At 48.0% G+C, this 16080-nt stretch overlaps 1 protein-coding gene across 9 annotated transcripts in view; it reads right to left on the bottom strand.

Moving 5' to 3' along the window:
* Positions 1-314: 314 nt before the first annotated feature.
* ATP6V0A1 (ATPase H+ transporting V0 subunit a1) overlaps positions 315-16080 on the bottom strand; it is a 33151-nt gene continuing 17385 nt past the window's right edge. For 4 of the 9 annotated variants that reach the window (XM_054088134.1, XM_054088135.1, XM_054088131.1 and 1 more), the window contains 7 exons: positions 15204-15311; positions 14414-14488; positions 11282-11389; positions 10665-10682; positions 8567-8684; positions 7620-7791; positions 315-1926 (listed from right to left, as the gene is read on the bottom strand). In XM_054088134.1, the coding sequence (XP_053944109.1) occupies positions 1833-1926; positions 7620-7791; positions 8567-8684; positions 10665-10682; positions 11282-11389; positions 14414-14488; positions 15204-15311 (693 nt within the window). In that variant the 3' untranslated portion in view covers positions 315-1832. The remainder of the gene's footprint in view (positions 1927-7619; positions 7792-8566; positions 8685-10664; positions 10683-11281; positions 11390-14413; positions 14489-15203; positions 15312-16080) is intronic. The other 5 variants (XM_009555390.2, XM_009555392.2, XM_054088132.1 and 2 more) reach the window with 4 other exon arrangements.

The raw sequence follows: 16080 nt of genomic DNA, 5'->3' as shown, positions 1-16080 counted from the left end.
ACCTTCATGCCATGTGGGACCAGGGGCCTCAGGAGCCACACGGCAGCCCCCGTCCTCATAAAAGGGCAGCCCCAGGTTCCATCCTGCCTCAGTTCTTCCTCCTCCAGAGCTGCTCCTTTCACCCAGTGAAGGGTTTTATCTGGGCAAGCAGGAGGCTCCAGGCCGGCCTTCAACCAGCCCAGCACAAAGGGTTGTGGGGCCCGCAGCAGGGAAGCCGAAGGTCCCAGCTCTCCCAGGAGGCTCTCAGGGCTCTGTCTCCAGCCAGGGAAGAGGGGCTGCCTGGAAGCACCCTTGGGAAGCAGAGAAGAGGCCACAGTGGTTGTTGTGCAGTTAGTTTAATGCATACAGTGACATCAGTAATGCCTTTCACCGGGGCAGCAGGATGGGTGCTGCTGCTCTGCCCGCAAACCAGTTCCGATTTCATCCTTCGCTCTGCAAACATCACTGGAAATACAAGCTGGGTTTGCTTGGAAACACAGCGACCGCTGGGAAGCTGCTCCAGCAGCATACGCAGCCCCGTGCTCCACACAAGATCCCCTTTCCCACTAACCTCCAACAGCCCTGCACCACATGGCATTTCCGATCCTGGGTTACGGTGATTCTCGTTACTGTCTGTTCACACACAAACACTGCAGCTGCACGGCAACAATTAAACACGACGGCTACACACAGCACAGACACATACACACACCCCACTGCTACAGCTACACTGAGTTGAGGAGGGCAAGAAATGATTCATGTCTTGCACAGGAGAAAACACAACAGCTACAGTGGGGAAACACCACCAGGACTCCACTGCCATGGGATTGTTTGGGTAAGACTCGGCCTCTGCTCTCCCTAACGGGCTTCTCAGGTCCCAAGCAAACCCCCACACGGTCATCGGCGCCTCCGCCCTTGTGAAAGTTGCTCCACTGATGCAAAGCCTACACGGGCTTCATCCCAATGTACCTCTAGGATTTGGCAGCCTCAGGACTTTGGTTTTAAACCAGACTCCCAAGAAGTTCCCTTGCCAGCGATCAATAACTGATGTGACAGTTTGCCCTGAAGCCTGTCCCTCCACCTCACCTCAATCCTCCTGTTCTCAACCCTGCCTGCAGAAACAACTCCTTTGCTGCTGGACATCAGGCTCTGTTGATGAAGGTGAAGGAGATTCTCTTCCCCAGGGAGGAAAGGAACAGCCTTTCCCGAAAAGACACGGTGTTTCTCCTCACTACAGCCACCATACACTTAGGTGAGGCTGAGTCCTACCCCTTCATACTCGCTTCTCAAGCCTCAGGAGAGTTCAAAGGGTTGGATCCCTGCACAGGGCGAGACATTGCTTTTGTCAGACTAAAACATGGCATGCGTGGAAGTGTTAGAGGCAGGAGAAGCACAACCCTGGATTATCAGCTGCCCCCAATTTGTTTAACTAGAGGCGACACATAAAGTGCACATATAGAACTTTCTTCCGAGCCCTCTCTTCCCGAGCAGCGAGCCTAGTGCATGCTGAAGTCGTTCTACCTCTTCTCCTGCTCTGCCAAAGCTGCGTTTCTCTCACCCCCTGTGCCAGGGAATTCACAGCACGAGGAGCACACCACTACACACCAAACTCAGACACTTCATGCACTTAGTATCTCAGAGGTAAACTTAAAAGAACGGTTAAGTTTCTTTGATCCAGTGTCACTCATTACCCGAGAATGTCAAAGCCCTTGGCTTTGAAGCGCCACGATAACACTTGAGGGTGTTGCAATAAGTTATTTTCGCTATGAGAGGACTACATGCAACTCAGACACAGGGGAGAGGGCTTAGCCATAAACACACAAACGTCTAACACTGCCTGAGCGGAGGGACCTTCAGTCGTCAAACCTCCCCTCACGGATGGTATCAAAGGAGAAAGGGAGAAACTTGAATCCAGTGCCAGTGTAGAACTTGTTCTGGAACTCAACCCTGCAAGAGAAGGAAAAAAAATCATTCATTAGAATCACAGAATGTCCTGAGTTGGAAAGGATCATCGAGTCCAACTCCTATCCCTCCATAGGACAACCCCAAAACTCACATCATTAAAAAGGCAGCTCTCATATCAGTTAGCAATTAGCAAGAACTCCATTAAACATGTAATCATTGACTATTAAGCTTTGAAGAGAAGAAGCGGTATTATGATGGAGCGTATTGCTTGACACAAACACCCTGTTTGTGTCTGATGTTCCTGTAGCAGAGCAGGGGAGAAACAACCAGGTACTTCGCTCCCACCCCCAGGGGCACTAAAAGGACAAGGGAAGCGGGATGAAGCTCCTCGCTGCGGTATCAGTCGCAGCACCCAGGAGCACAGCCCATTTCCTGCAAGATCTCATTGCTGCAGTTCCCATCTTCGAACAAACCTCAAGCACGTGATGCTGCGCTCGCGCTTCCCTACAGCTACTTCTGCCCTCTTACTCCAGCGCTTCTGGTTTATCCCCACATGACTGCTGAGCTGGAGACGTGCCTGCCTTCTCCAGCCGAACATCAACTGCGCCTTGTTTACCCGTTTCCCCTAATAAACTCAGTTTAAAATAGAGCTATTCTAGAGAACTGCCCAGTGGGCAGCAACAGTCAAATAGGGAAAGAAACAAAGAAAGAAAGAATCCCATGATCCACAGCAAAAACAAGCACAGTGTTTCATGAACCTCACGAGAAACTTCCCGTCGCATGATCTGCTAAAAAAACCAAAGTCGCTGTCAGAATCAGGTGACGGAGAACTGCTCTACAGTTTGCTGCAGAGCACTTTAACACAATTCAGGAGAAGGATTTTTATGAAGCACAAAAAGGCAGACTCCAATTATGTTTTTCCAAATCAGGAATCCCAGTTTGCTGCTGGTATTTCAGGTGGTCAAAAGTGATTCCCCAACAGAGCTCAGGAGGGGAACGTTCAGAAAAACAGCTTTTTGCTCCTATCTGCTGCCTGTTTGTGCAGACACAGAGACTTCCCTGCAGAGGAATCCCTAGGATGAGCAGGATTTTCCGCGTGGGAGGAAGGGCTCCTTGCCAACACGCTTCAGTTTTTCAGGAACCTTGATAATCTCCATAAGTATCCTGTGACTCAGTGACTACTCTGTCAGCAGAGGGAAATAATAGGCAGAGGGCTGGGTATCTGAGTCACGCAGCACCCACTGTAAATGCAATTTTAACCCTGATGATTAAGTGTTCCAGCTGGCCTGGACATCTGAAAGCTCCTTTTGGACACACACAGTTACAACGAGATGCCTGAAGCTCGAGGAAAGGCTGTTATAAGGTTAGAGGACTAAGTAAAAAGTTTATTTAACCAAATAATCATGGCTTAAGAGTTCTGTGAGGTTTTTCTGCAGTTGTCTACAGGAACACCCAGGATCCAACGTCCTTTTTTAGTAGGAGACGCTGCAGTGTCCAGGATCCCCAGCTCTATCGCTGAACTATGCACTGTCTCTGCCATCACCGATCCAAGTTCTGCAGAGGAATTCACCGGACAACCAGCACTTCACTGTAAATAAACAGACTGGAAAGCTTTCTGGCAGTGAGCCTTAAAGGAAACCCGCTCTTCAGCATTTTTGTATTACTAATTAGCTAATGAGTTTGTTGGACCGTAGCTATGTGGATTTTCCAACCCAACAGAGTCATAGATTACCCACAACGCCTGGAAAATCAGGCAGCTCCCGGTCCCATGGGAAGCAACCACAGAGGCAGTTGTTAAACAGGATGAACTTTCATTTAGCACAAATTCCTCCTTGGTACTTGCTAAAGGTGTACGTGCTAGCGGCTGGGATGCAGAGCAGTCCTAGAAGAGGGCAGCTTACAGCTTGCAGTCCCATCAGAGCGCGATGGGGTGGTTTTATAGAGGTTGGTGCAGTAAGTCCCTTCCCAAAAGACACCAGGCAGGAATTTAGCACCGTGGGTCAGTCCTGCGCCTACAGATCGCGTTGTAGAGCATCGGCCCGCTCCTACGGCCGCACTAAAGACAAGCTCTGCCTCATGACCTTTACAATAAAAATAAAATCCTAGCAAGAAGATATGGAGCTGAGCTTTACTGCTTCCACTGTCGCTCGCTGGAGCGCCAGTGGGATGCACCTCCAGCACGCCCACGCCTCTTGGAAGGCAGAGGCAGTTCTGCCTCTGCGTTCTCAGCTTCAACCCAGAATAGCCGTCCACAAAGTACCGCATAACTGCTGCTTTTTATTTATTTCACACGGTTGTTTGACTTGGATTTTGCATTTGTGATGTTTGAAATCTATTGTGGTGTCCCTGCGCAGACCCACAGCACTCTCTGACTTTGCCAAGCGGAACAAAACACGGAGTGAGCTCCTTGATTTCAGCTGACCCTAATGCTGCAGAGTGCTGCTTTGGATCCATGTCGCTGCCTCCAAAGGTCTGAGCTCATTCTGGGAATGTTTATGGACTGGGGGCAAACTGCTCTGGCAATCCATGATGAAGAAAAACCAAGTTTCTCTCTGTCTCAGGTCTGGCCACGATGAAGCGCAGATGCCTGCTGAGGAACACGTGAGGCAGGGAACAGACTGGAACCTTTAGCAGGAGCAGAGAACACAGATCTGTTTGTGCTAAACGCGGGGCTGAGACCCACACTCTTCTCAGCCCGAGGGGAGGAAGACCGGCCAAGAGAGACCTTTGAGTAACCAAAGCCAAGCCCGAACAATGCGGTTTGACTGCTCTGAACTCTGGAGCTGAACTCCCTCCAGCTCATTCAGCACCAACCTCTCTCCTACAGAGCAAAACAAAATCTTCCCAGCTCTGAATTTGCCTCATTTGGTTTGTATTACACTACTGCTATCCTTTCTTTCTAGCCGTGGCCTGGTCTTGAGACATATCCTAGGGAGAACAGCTTCCAGTTCCAAACCAGGCCAAAACCAGAGCCTTTAGTAGGAAAATAGCTTCACTGAAACCATATTCCTGCATCAATCCATGGCATTGGGATGCTTTGAATCCAGTCATAAACTTCTTCTTTTGGGCAAAGTCTCTGTTTGCTTACACGAGAACAGCCGACCAGCTTCCAAAAAGGCAAAGTACTTTAATCTAAACATCCACGTTGAACTACGTTACTGAAAAGCACCTCCAAAGGTCAAATATTTCAGGATGGTGACACTGTAGTAACAGGAGCTACCAGCAGGACAGAGGGTATGGCTCCAACAGCTACCGACCTCCAACACGCTGTGACCCCGGCAGCGCTCCGAGGGCTCCCTCCAGCCCAGGAAAACCCAGTCCGCTGCAGGAACGCACAGAATAAACCTTCCTCATTTGGGACTGATAAGCAGAGCACATGGAACAATCTGTGCTGTTTTCCCCATCAGTAAGACACACACAAAATTCCTCCTCCTTTCCAGGAAGGCCAAACCACCCACACCTTCAGAATTCCTGAGAGGTGACTCTTCTCCCACAGCCAGAAAATCCCATCTGCTCCTCCCAGGCCAGCTGTATTTGACCCCCCTCACCTCCCTCCTGTTAAATCGGGAACACCTGCTGTTGGAAACATCCCCATTTTGCCTTCAGAAGCAAAAAGGAATGTGAACAGAGTGTTCTTTTGCCTTCCTCTCCAGAGCGATAAGGAAAATCCAACAGACCCAAAATCCTTTCGGCACGTCACTTGCAGTTGAAAGCACTGCCTTCAACTCGCTTTTCAGGCTCTAAGCTCAAACAGATTTTCTCTTAGAGAAGGCATATTAGAGTTTTACACGTTTGAAGCACGCATTTAGAGAAAATCTGATTTAAGACCAGTTCTGCAGCTCCCCAGCAAGTGCCCTGCATGGCTCCATGTTATTTATTGCTGCTGCCCAGCTGGGTTTCTCTGTTTGCTGACCACTTCAGGGACACCCATCTTCCCTTGACACACTTCCAGATCATTTTAGTCACCCTTTAAAGCTCGCCTGGCGATATTCCAAGCCACCTCTTGGCTGGACAACCGCCTCCGCTTCTTCCAGGTGCCCCATGAGTGGTGTCCGTAAGCACAGCTCGTGACTGCTGACACGAGACAGGTACCTCCAGAAAAACACGCTTTGTTATTTTAGCCCAATCCCTTTTAGGTTTAAAAAATGAAAACACCAAGCCTGCCAAGAAGAAAAGGCGTTCACAAATGTTCATCTAATGCTCAGAACTGCGTCACGCAGCTCTGCGGTGCAAAGGAGCAGAGAAAATCCACAATCCAGCAGCAATACGGATCAGAAACGCCGCGTACGGAGTCACTGCTCCGCCAGGAATGACAGCAGGCAGAGTTTGCAGGGCTCTCTTCCACACTGATGCAATGCTGCAGGACAGTGACAGCAGGATGAGGAAACACCAGCCAGTCAGCAAGACATTCTCAAATGACTGGCATGAAGAGTTCTAGGCTGGATGCCAGGAAAAAACAGAGGCACCATCCAGCAGCCATTTTCAGCAGCTCCCTCAGCATAAGATGGCTTCGCCTCCCATCCCTGCGAGAAGCCCGGCCTCGGCTGCAAAGACCCAGGCACTCGGCGACATTCCAGTCTGTACCCCGCAAGCTACCACAGAGAAGGCAAAAGGACAAAGTTTTCCTTCCCCAGAAGCAGGGAAAAAGTGCAAAATGGCTGATTTTCTTTCTTTTTTAGCTTTTAAAAGCACCAGCTTCCTTTTTCACATTCAGAACTGCTCTTAAAAAGCACTCACAACCATTGCCCCATTTAAGCACACAGAATATTCCTTGCAAACTTCATGGGATTTCACTTTGTTCTCCTGAGGGAAAGCAGTTCCCATAAGAGACAGCAGGGACCTGCTCTCCTCCACTTTAGGCTGAAGAGAAGCCATGGGGAGCAAAACTCATTCCCATATGGTTCGTCTGATCCCACCATCGCGCTAACCAGAGAATCTGAAGTGGAACCACGAGCGCTCTTAAACACAGATTAGAGAAAGCTCTTGGATACTTTCCATATGTGGGTCCAGAGGAAGCCATGAGCACTTCTGTGAGTAATTCCTCCTCGTTTAGGGGTTGCCTGCATACTCGGGAGCTTCACAATCGCGAGAAAAGGACTACAAAAGCACCTGCCAATAAGCAAGACCAGCAAGACGCGGCCGCTATTGCACAGCACCCCGAAGGCACAGAGGCAAAGCTGCCCCTGTGCAACACAAAGCCTGATGAAGATGAGCGAGGCCACGTAAAGGGAATTGAAGTCAGCAACTACTGCATACTAAGGAAAGCAAACATTAGAACCAGGCAACAGACCGAAAGACACGTCAGAAAAGTCCTACTAAAAGCACATTCATTCCTCTAGCACCACCTTCTCACCCTATTGTTCACAAAGCTTCAGTCTAATTTGGTTTTAAGCAGAGATCAGTTCTCTCCGCAACTTCTCAGTGGTGTTTACACACAGAGAGAGAGAGAGAAGTATCACTAGAAATGAGACTGAAATCCTTTTAAAGGCTTCCTGCTGTCCAAGCACATCTGCTGTAGGACATTTAGATGTTTACATAGATTTATGGTACTCTAGCACTTCTGAACATCACCGGTCCTGGCTCGTTATTATCCATTAACCCAATTTCACAGCCTGAGCTTTCCTGCGTAAGGGTCAACACCATTTTGTAGAAGATGGCATTTTTGCATAGCCCAGATGATGTCAATTTTCTTGCTATGAAGAGCTTTGTACCTTCTGCATGTTCCAGTAACTCACCAGTGCAAGCGAATAGCATGGAGAAAAGCAGACAGCCCCTCCATGACCAGGAGAATCGCTACTGTCAAGGTAGCGAAAGCAGCAAATATGAAGAAGAGGCCAAAGCCTCCACCCAGACTCCTCACGCTGAGGCCAACATGGATCACCATGGTCCAGAGGACCTCTGAGAGCTCTGCCAGGAGAAAAGGGAGAAGAGGGCTCAGTTCAGAGCATTCAGCAAGAGCAGACAGTTGCTACTGCTTTCTTATAAAGCAAAAACTTAAGTCAAGCAAACTCCCACTACAATGAGAGGGGAAACTTAAGAGGAACAAAGGGCCTACAGGAAAACTGGGGAGGGGCTCTTGGTCAGGGAGCGCAGGGATAGGATAAAGGGAATGGTTTTCAGCTGCAAAAGGGAAGATTGAGATGAGATCTTAGAAAGAAATGTTTTCCTTTGAGGGTGGGGAGGCCCTGGCCCAGGTTGCCCAGGGCAGTGGTGGCTGCCCCATCCCTGGAGGGGTTCAAGGCCAGGTTGGATGGGGCTTGGAGCAACCGGATCCAGTAGAAGGTGTCCCTGCCTATGGCAGGAGGTGGAACTGGATGGGCTTTGAGGTCCCTTCCAACCCAAACCCTTCCATGCTTTTACGAAAACAGGTTTTGCAGCCCAGTATGTCATAACATCGCCTCCAACTGTCACACACCGGGCAGGACAGAGCCCTTGCTCAGCAGCTCTGTGCTTTATTCAGTGCTTTCAACTTCACCCCTCCCTTTTATCAGAGCGCTACACAAGCAGTTTCTGGTGTTCATACTTAGCTGTTCCCAGCTAATGCACACACAGCTCTGTCCTTTTCCAGCAGCGCTTGGCAGCTGAGCTCCAAGAGGCCTCGTGCATTCCTGCCTTTCACCTACTGCCTGCCAGGGTGACCAAACGCATGGATCCAAATCTCAGTTCCATACGGAATACTCACGTGCATGGGCTAAGCTGAGAGCCCAGAGCCTCAAGTAGGACGCGGTGTTTGAGATGCACCCCAGGCAGTACTCGATGGTGTGGATGGCCTGGTACACCACGGTGTCGCCAAAGTCAAACTGCAAAGAGAACAGAGACATGAGGAGAGCTGCGAGCTTTGCACGTAGCACAAGTTGGCCAATGGGGGAAAATGCTACTTGGTGCTATCACCACGGACATCGTGTTTGAAGTTAGACACTGATCTGTCTTCTCCTGGCTTAACATGTCAGGTTTTATAAATGAAAAAACAAATTCTCTTGACTTGCAAGGCTTTGCAGAACATTTCACTGCTGTGGTTTGAATGTTATTGCTTTCACACTCTAGCAGGAAAGTAAGATATTTCAAATTCAGGCGTGGACTTTGCCAGGAAAAGACTGTTCAGCAACAAGATGGTATTCCTAGGAACTCACTGGTAAATCGTATGTACCGCTACAAAAAGGGAGACAGTATTCCAAGTCGATACTGTGGAGGTACCTTTGCTACAGCATCAACAAAGGCGTTTCGCAAGATATGCGCTTGCCCTTTTTGAAAGCAAAAACCAATGCATAAAGCACTCTTGAAAGCACCACATCTGAGCACTATTCACTAGCAAAGTCTCTGTGTCTTGGTAATTTTTGAAATATAAGAGAAGAACTTATAAGGAAGTCTGCCATGTAGGACAGTTTCTTATTTTGCCGCTTGGGAATGCAATGCCTACATTTGGGATCTAATCCATGCTTCAGAAACTGCTCATATTTAAATTAAGCGAACACAATGTTTTAAATACATCAAGTGACTAACGCTCTAAGCATGCACAGAAAGCTATTTATAGTCTTACTTCTCCCCTAGTATATCCAGGGGGATAAATATTTCAACCCATTAAGTTAAATGAGCTGTCAAAACCTAATTCCTTCTCTACATAACGTGACCTGCAACAGTCTCTAATAAAACCTGTCCCGGTGAACAGTACCACCTCCCAGCACACACGGCGAGTCAGCGCGAGGTACGTGGAATGGGATAGATGTTTAAACAATGAGAATTTACAGCCAGGTGCAACTGCTGCAGAGCTGCCCTTGCGCTGGGGACTGGGGAACCAGCAGGATGGCTGCGGCACAGGGTTTGCTGTTGTAGACATTATTGATGTGCACAGGGATATATAAAACTAACACGCCAGCATGTTGTTTCTCTCCTTCCATCTGTTCTAGAAAAGACCTATGCGTAAGAGGTCTTTAAGCAAAACCGTTTTCATCAGAGTTTCCTTGTAGCGAAGCTACTTGAATTACATGGCATTAATCTATAATGAAGTTGATTATTTGATAGTACTAAAAACCCACAGTCAATTCTGCCTGTGTATTCCTAAAAAAACCATCTCTTTAATCTTCCTACTTATTACAGGGGTTCATAAATGGATATTGTGGCTGCCCCATCCCTGGAGGTGTTCAAGGACAGGTTGGACATGGCTTGGAGCAACCGGATCCAGTGGGAGGTGTCCCTGCGCATGGCAGGGGGTGGAACTTGGTGGGCTTTGAGGTCCCTTCCAACCCAAACCATTCCATGATTCTATGAATGAGCAGCTTGTCAGAACAGAGCTTCTCTTTTATAGTAAGATACTGGTTAGTGAACTGGAACTGTATGAAACTGGACTGGTTTTGGTGTGTTTTCTGACTGGCAACAATCAGAATCATCCTTAAAATGGCAGACAGTTTGGGAAACAATATCTTGAAGCAGTTTGCTGAAGAGCAGAATTACCAAAGACACCACATAAGGCAAACGAGACTTCTTCAGAAGTTTAAAAGCAAAAACCTTTCTATTTCAGTCTTTCAGCTTAACGGCTTTCCAGGTAAACCAAGAAAGATCTGCAGACAGGGGATAGGACAGACAAGCTCAACAGATGAAGTAATTAGAGGTCTGTTAATGGGTGTGCATGTATGAAGAATTAAAAGTGGCCTGTGACATGTAATTAGCTAGATCTTTCGGAAAACAAGATGTGATAACATAACATGTTTAATCCAGCATGTGTGTTTTACACCAATGGGAAATGGTCCAGATACATATGAACGCAAAGCTGGCTGTAGTCTTACCACCTCGTCCTCTGTAGGCTTGAAAACATAAGTTTACATTTAGTGCAGTGTCTTGATCACAACATTAATCACGAACACATCCAATAATTCCCTCCTAAACACAACACAGTAAAGCAGTAACACGTCACATGCACTACAGAGGCAAGAAGCTGCTGGAGAACTGGGAAGAGGCATCAGAATAAACCCAAACTACACGACAACAATTCCTTTTTCTTCTCTACTAAAGGTAAGGCAAAACAATTAATATTACACCCAACAGTATAGAAACAAGATTTCACTACTGCCCTTGGATTTTGGCTGCCACTGGAGAAGAGGGATCACAAACGCACTGCGATTCAGCCGTCTGGGAACACAGTGCAACTCCCGCTGTGTAGCCCCTATGATGACGGTTCTTTGTAATGAGGACAGAGTCACATTTCCCTTTATATGCAAATGACACGGCTTTTTCTGGAGTCGTGGGAATGACCAAGAGATGGTCTGTATGAAAACTGCTATGAAAACACTTCACTGAAAGTGCTGCTGTTTAAACAGTTTAGGAATCAGTAAACAGAGGCAAAAATCTCGCCCAGGCTGCTGCCAAGTGCGCTGTTGGAGAGCGAGGGTGGCCGGGCGCTTACCTCTTCCCCCTCCTCGGAATGGGTAGAGAGTTGGTCGTGTTGAATGATCTCAGCATCCTCCTCAGTCGGTCCGTTGCCCACTCGGATCCCACCAAAGTTGTGCGTGCCCTAACACATGCAGAAAAAGAAAGAGCAAAGTGTTGTTTGTGGTCTCCCACAAAACCCTGTGTTTCTTAAGACTCCATGTGCAGCAGCAGCTCACAGAAGAAAACAAAATATTAAGTATTAAGGCTCAGATTAAGCCAGCTGTACAATTCTGTTTCCCAGTTTGGATGGGAAAGATGCTGATTCCTGCTAGGGCTGGGGGAAAAAAAATCTTTCTGAATGCATACCTGATCCATTTCTACAAGATAACTGCAACCCCAGGTAAAACAGAAGGCACATCTCGCAAGAAGACACGTGCTGGAACCAACGTGCAGCAGACAGCGCTTTGCCCAGCAGCTGTTTGACAAGCACTGAAACCCCAACTGCTGTTGTCAATGGAACAGGACACGTGGTGGCAACTCAAAGCAGAACAGACGGACACAAATACACACACGCAGTCGCTCCCCACCAGCATCAGGCATTCTAACACCACACACGGGAAACCAAGTTTGCCTTTATTTGGGAATTCTACCTTGAGTGAACAGTCCCTTTTATAGACCCTTGTTCTGACACTCAACGTTCGACCCTCAGCCACTGGATCCGGTTGCTCCAAGCCCCATCCAACCTGGCCTTGAAACCCTCCAGGGATGGGGCAGCCACCACTGCTCTGGGCAACTTGGACCAGGGTGTCCCTACCTTCACAGGAAAACATTTCTTCCTAAGATCTCATCTCAATCTCCCCTCTTTCAGCTGAAAACCGCTCCCCCTCATCCTATCCCTGTGCTCCCTGACCAAGAGCCCCATCCCAGCTTTCCTGTAGACCCCCTTTATGTACTAGAAGGCTGTTGTAACTCAGGCGCTCTTCTCACCAGACAGCTGTAACCAGTGCCCAGTTATGATTCCTCCTCCTCTTACCACCAAGGAAGGATGCACAACCCCACTGATGACCCAGAAGTGCCCTCCAGCAGAGCTTACACGCATCCTAAACACATATTGGACCACGAAGGCCTGACTTGCACTTCCCTGTGTCTGGATTTCTGTCCAGCGAGCAGTGCTGTGTGCTGTGCAGTCCGATTTCTCTCTCCCTCCAGATGCTCCAAAGACAGCAAATGGTCCTGAATGATCTGAGGGACTATCAACTAAGACCTGTGAGCCCGACTGACCTACAGAGGCAACCTGAAACACCACAAACTCAGCTCTAGCGCTGGACTGGGGCCACTTGTGACATGGAATGCAACTCAACACACTAAGAGTTCATAGGTTGGGATGACTACGAAAACCAAGGAGGCTTGAGATGCCCTGCCCTTTCACAGCTCACTGCTCTGGCACAAGAGTGGAACAGTTGCTCCACATTCTTCTAACTGATTTGTTCTTAGAAGCCTCATTTTATCTTAGACTGAACCCTAAATTTACCCAAATATCGGATGTGAATTAAAGATATTGTCAGGTTTCTGATAACAAGTTCGGTAGAAGTTTATGCTCTGAAAAGAAAAAATTTAAAAAAAAGCTTTTATAAGGATTTTCAGCACCTTTGAAACATTCCAAGTTACTTATAAGGAGTATCAGTATTCTGTTTATGGATTTCTAGCCTGTGTGAACTTGTATTCTTGCAGCTTTTCCCTTACACTCAACTTGTGACCATTCTCTACAAACTACCCAATCTAAACACAGCTCCAAAAGCTCCTTTAAGCTTCTAATCTCACCTCATACAACCTTCCTTACAGGTTCTTCTATTGCGATGTACTTCATACGCTGGATGGATTAATGCACAAAAGATCCATTTTTATTTCTGCCATTCCCATGAGGCTATTGAAAACGTCACGATGGAAGCACTGGCCGGCAGCCACGGTGCCTCACAGCGCCTTTGACATGCAGGGTGCACAATGTGCTTCCCATCGCTTCCCACATTTACACTTTCCAGTTGGATGAGCAGCGCTGCCAACTAAAAGTGAGGAGAAATCCACAGCACCAGGGAAGGGTTGGAGTGCTGGGAGTGGCCACAAGCTTCGCTCTGCCAGAAAAGCTTTAGCACTAAAGGACTGGGTGCAGGTTTAGACACAAGTAGAAAAAAACCAACCCTGAGAGGCTTATTTCATAGAATCATGGAATGGTTTGGGTGGGAAGGGACCTTAAAGCCCACTCAGTTCCAATCCCCTACCATGGGCAGGGACACCTCCCACTGGATCCGGTTGCTCCAAGCCCCATCCAACCCAGCCTTGAACACCTCCAGGGATGGGGCAGTCACTGCTTCTTTGGGAAACCTGGGCCAGGGCCTCTCCACCCTTATTGTGAAGAAATTCTTCCTAACGCCTAACCTAAATCTTCCATCTTCTCATTTAAAGCCATTCCCTCTCGTTCTTTCCCTGCCCTCCCTGATCCAGAGCCCCTCCCCAGCTTTCCCGGAGCCCCTTTCAGTCCTGGAAGCTGCTCTAAGCTCTTCCTGCAGCCTTCTCTTCTCCAGGCTGAACAACCCCAACTCTCTCAGCCTGTTTTCACCCGGGAGGTGCTTCAGCCCTCGGATTATCTTTGTGGCCTCCGCCGCGTGTTTGTGAACAACCATTTTATAACAGCTTCAAGTCTAAGTGTCTACAACTGCGTAGGTGTCAAAAAACCCCAGTAATTACTCATAGGAGGTTGTGGGAAGGCCATCACATAAAACATGGTGTTTGGGAACATATAATGCAAACAGAAACACTTGACTGAGAAGAATCCTAATCCTAAACAAATACGCAAGAAAAGGAAAAAAGGGGAACTTAACCTGGGGGGATGTGGCAGCAAGGTATCATCGTGCTGCTCTGCGGGCTTTGATTTCAGCAGCACTCCTGCAAAGAGGTGTCTCTGCATTCTGTGCACACATAACTATTATCCTTCAGCCTGGTTGGGTCTTCCAGAATGCATCAATATTGCTGAACTTTGCACTTTTTCACCCTAAAGGTGCCAGTTGTCATTCCCTTACGAAATTCAAAGATATTCCATGCTCTCTGGATAATTAGATAGAAAGCCAACTCCCAGCTTTAAATCCATCAGGCGATTTTTAAATCCACTCACTGTCGCAGGCGCTGCTGCCTCTAGTGCCTGCTCGCTCGGGACTGTGCTGACCTGGGCCTCCACGGGCTGCCCTTCCTGATAGTGAATGAAGAGAAGAGAGGGAGGAGGAGGAAAACAAAAAGAGAAAGGGAGACGAATGGAGGGGACATGGGAGGATGAAAGATGGTCAGAGAAGGGAGAGGGAGTGTCTTTAACTGAACTGAGCTTTGACTCGCTTAACATCCTAAAAGCTCTCTTGCTAAACATGCAGGGAGAATTTTCAAGCATCCTCAGTGCACGTGTGCCAGGTTCCTGCATTTTATGTCAAGATACTTTACAGCTGGAAAGCTACAGACTAACCTAGAAGACAACCTCTCACAAAACGACTGTGTAAGTCTATGCTTTTTCCCTTTTAATTGTTAGTTTTTCCCATCCAAACTGCTTTAACAAAGATAGCCGGTGTCTGCCAGACAGTTAAGCTGACACCTCTGCTTTTACATCATTAGCCTAGCGCAGAAGTGCGTCCGGCCACCCGTAAGAGAGTGATCCGAAACCAGAGGACGCATCATTTTCATGATTACCAACATAAATGGCTTTTAAAAGCAGGTTGGATGCTGGATCCAGATTGGAGAAGCAGGCAGGCAATACTTTTGTCTCCAGTGAAACCCACCTGCCTTTACGCCTAGGAACATGCAAAATATTTTACAGGCCACCATGCCTTGTGAATCTATGTATTCAAGTCCAAGGTGGAAAACATAGCTTTTGAGATGTAATTATTTTTCATATTGAAATTATAAGAGGATTCACTTACCAGGTGCTTTCTCCTTAAATACTGATGGCGAAGGACCAAGGGTTTAGCTACCAGCATCCACGGCACACACAGCAACGCCACCACCACGAGGAAACACTGGAGCCCTTGCTGCAAAAGAAACAAGTTTCAGGTGATTTAGAGGCAGTCCATGCTAACACACACACACAAAACCCAGCAAGAGGCCTTAAGCAACGCTGAACGATCAAACTCCCGCAGTACGTGGATGCTTCGCTCTCTCTTCCTGGAACAGCAGGGTGTGTTGTACTTCACGCCTGCTTGTAGCTGCTTCAGCTGACAGCACACAGCGTGCAAGGCTGATACTGGTTTAGATTAGGGGGAAATCCATACGATTCTGCAGGGAACGACAGTTTGGCAGACATCTGATAGTGCTGGGAGGAAATCGCGTTAGCATCTTAGCTAAGCTTAGAGGTACCACACTGTAGATGCAGGACAATATTTCTAATCACTCTCCACTACTAATCTGGATCCAAACGTTCTGGAGCCATGGTTGACTTATAGAATCATTAAGGTTGGAAAAGACCACTAAGATCATTCAGTCCAACTCACTGGGAGCCCAACCCCACTGTCCCTGCTAAACCATGTTCCCAACCGCCACAACTACACGTTTTTTGAACCCTTCCAGGGACAGACTCCCCACCGCTCTGGGCAGCCTCTGCCAGGGCTTCACCACTCTGTCAGTGAAGAAATTTTTCCTAATATCCAATCTAAACCTGCTCTGGTGCAACTTGAGGCCATTTCCTCTCATCTCATCCCTTGTTACTTGGGAGAGGAGACCAACACTTGCCTCGCTACAACCTCCTTTCAGGACGCTGCAGAGAGTGACAAGTTCTTCCCTCAGTCTCCTCTTTTCCAGATT

This window comes from Cuculus canorus, chromosome 25, assembly GCF_017976375.1.
Source record: "Cuculus canorus isolate bCucCan1 chromosome 25, bCucCan1.pri, whole genome shotgun sequence".
Classification (NCBI taxonomy): Eukaryota; Metazoa; Chordata; class Aves; order Cuculiformes; family Cuculidae; genus Cuculus; species Cuculus canorus.
Note: the sequence above shows the minus strand (reverse complement) of the source record. Positions and strands in the feature narration are given on the sequence as shown.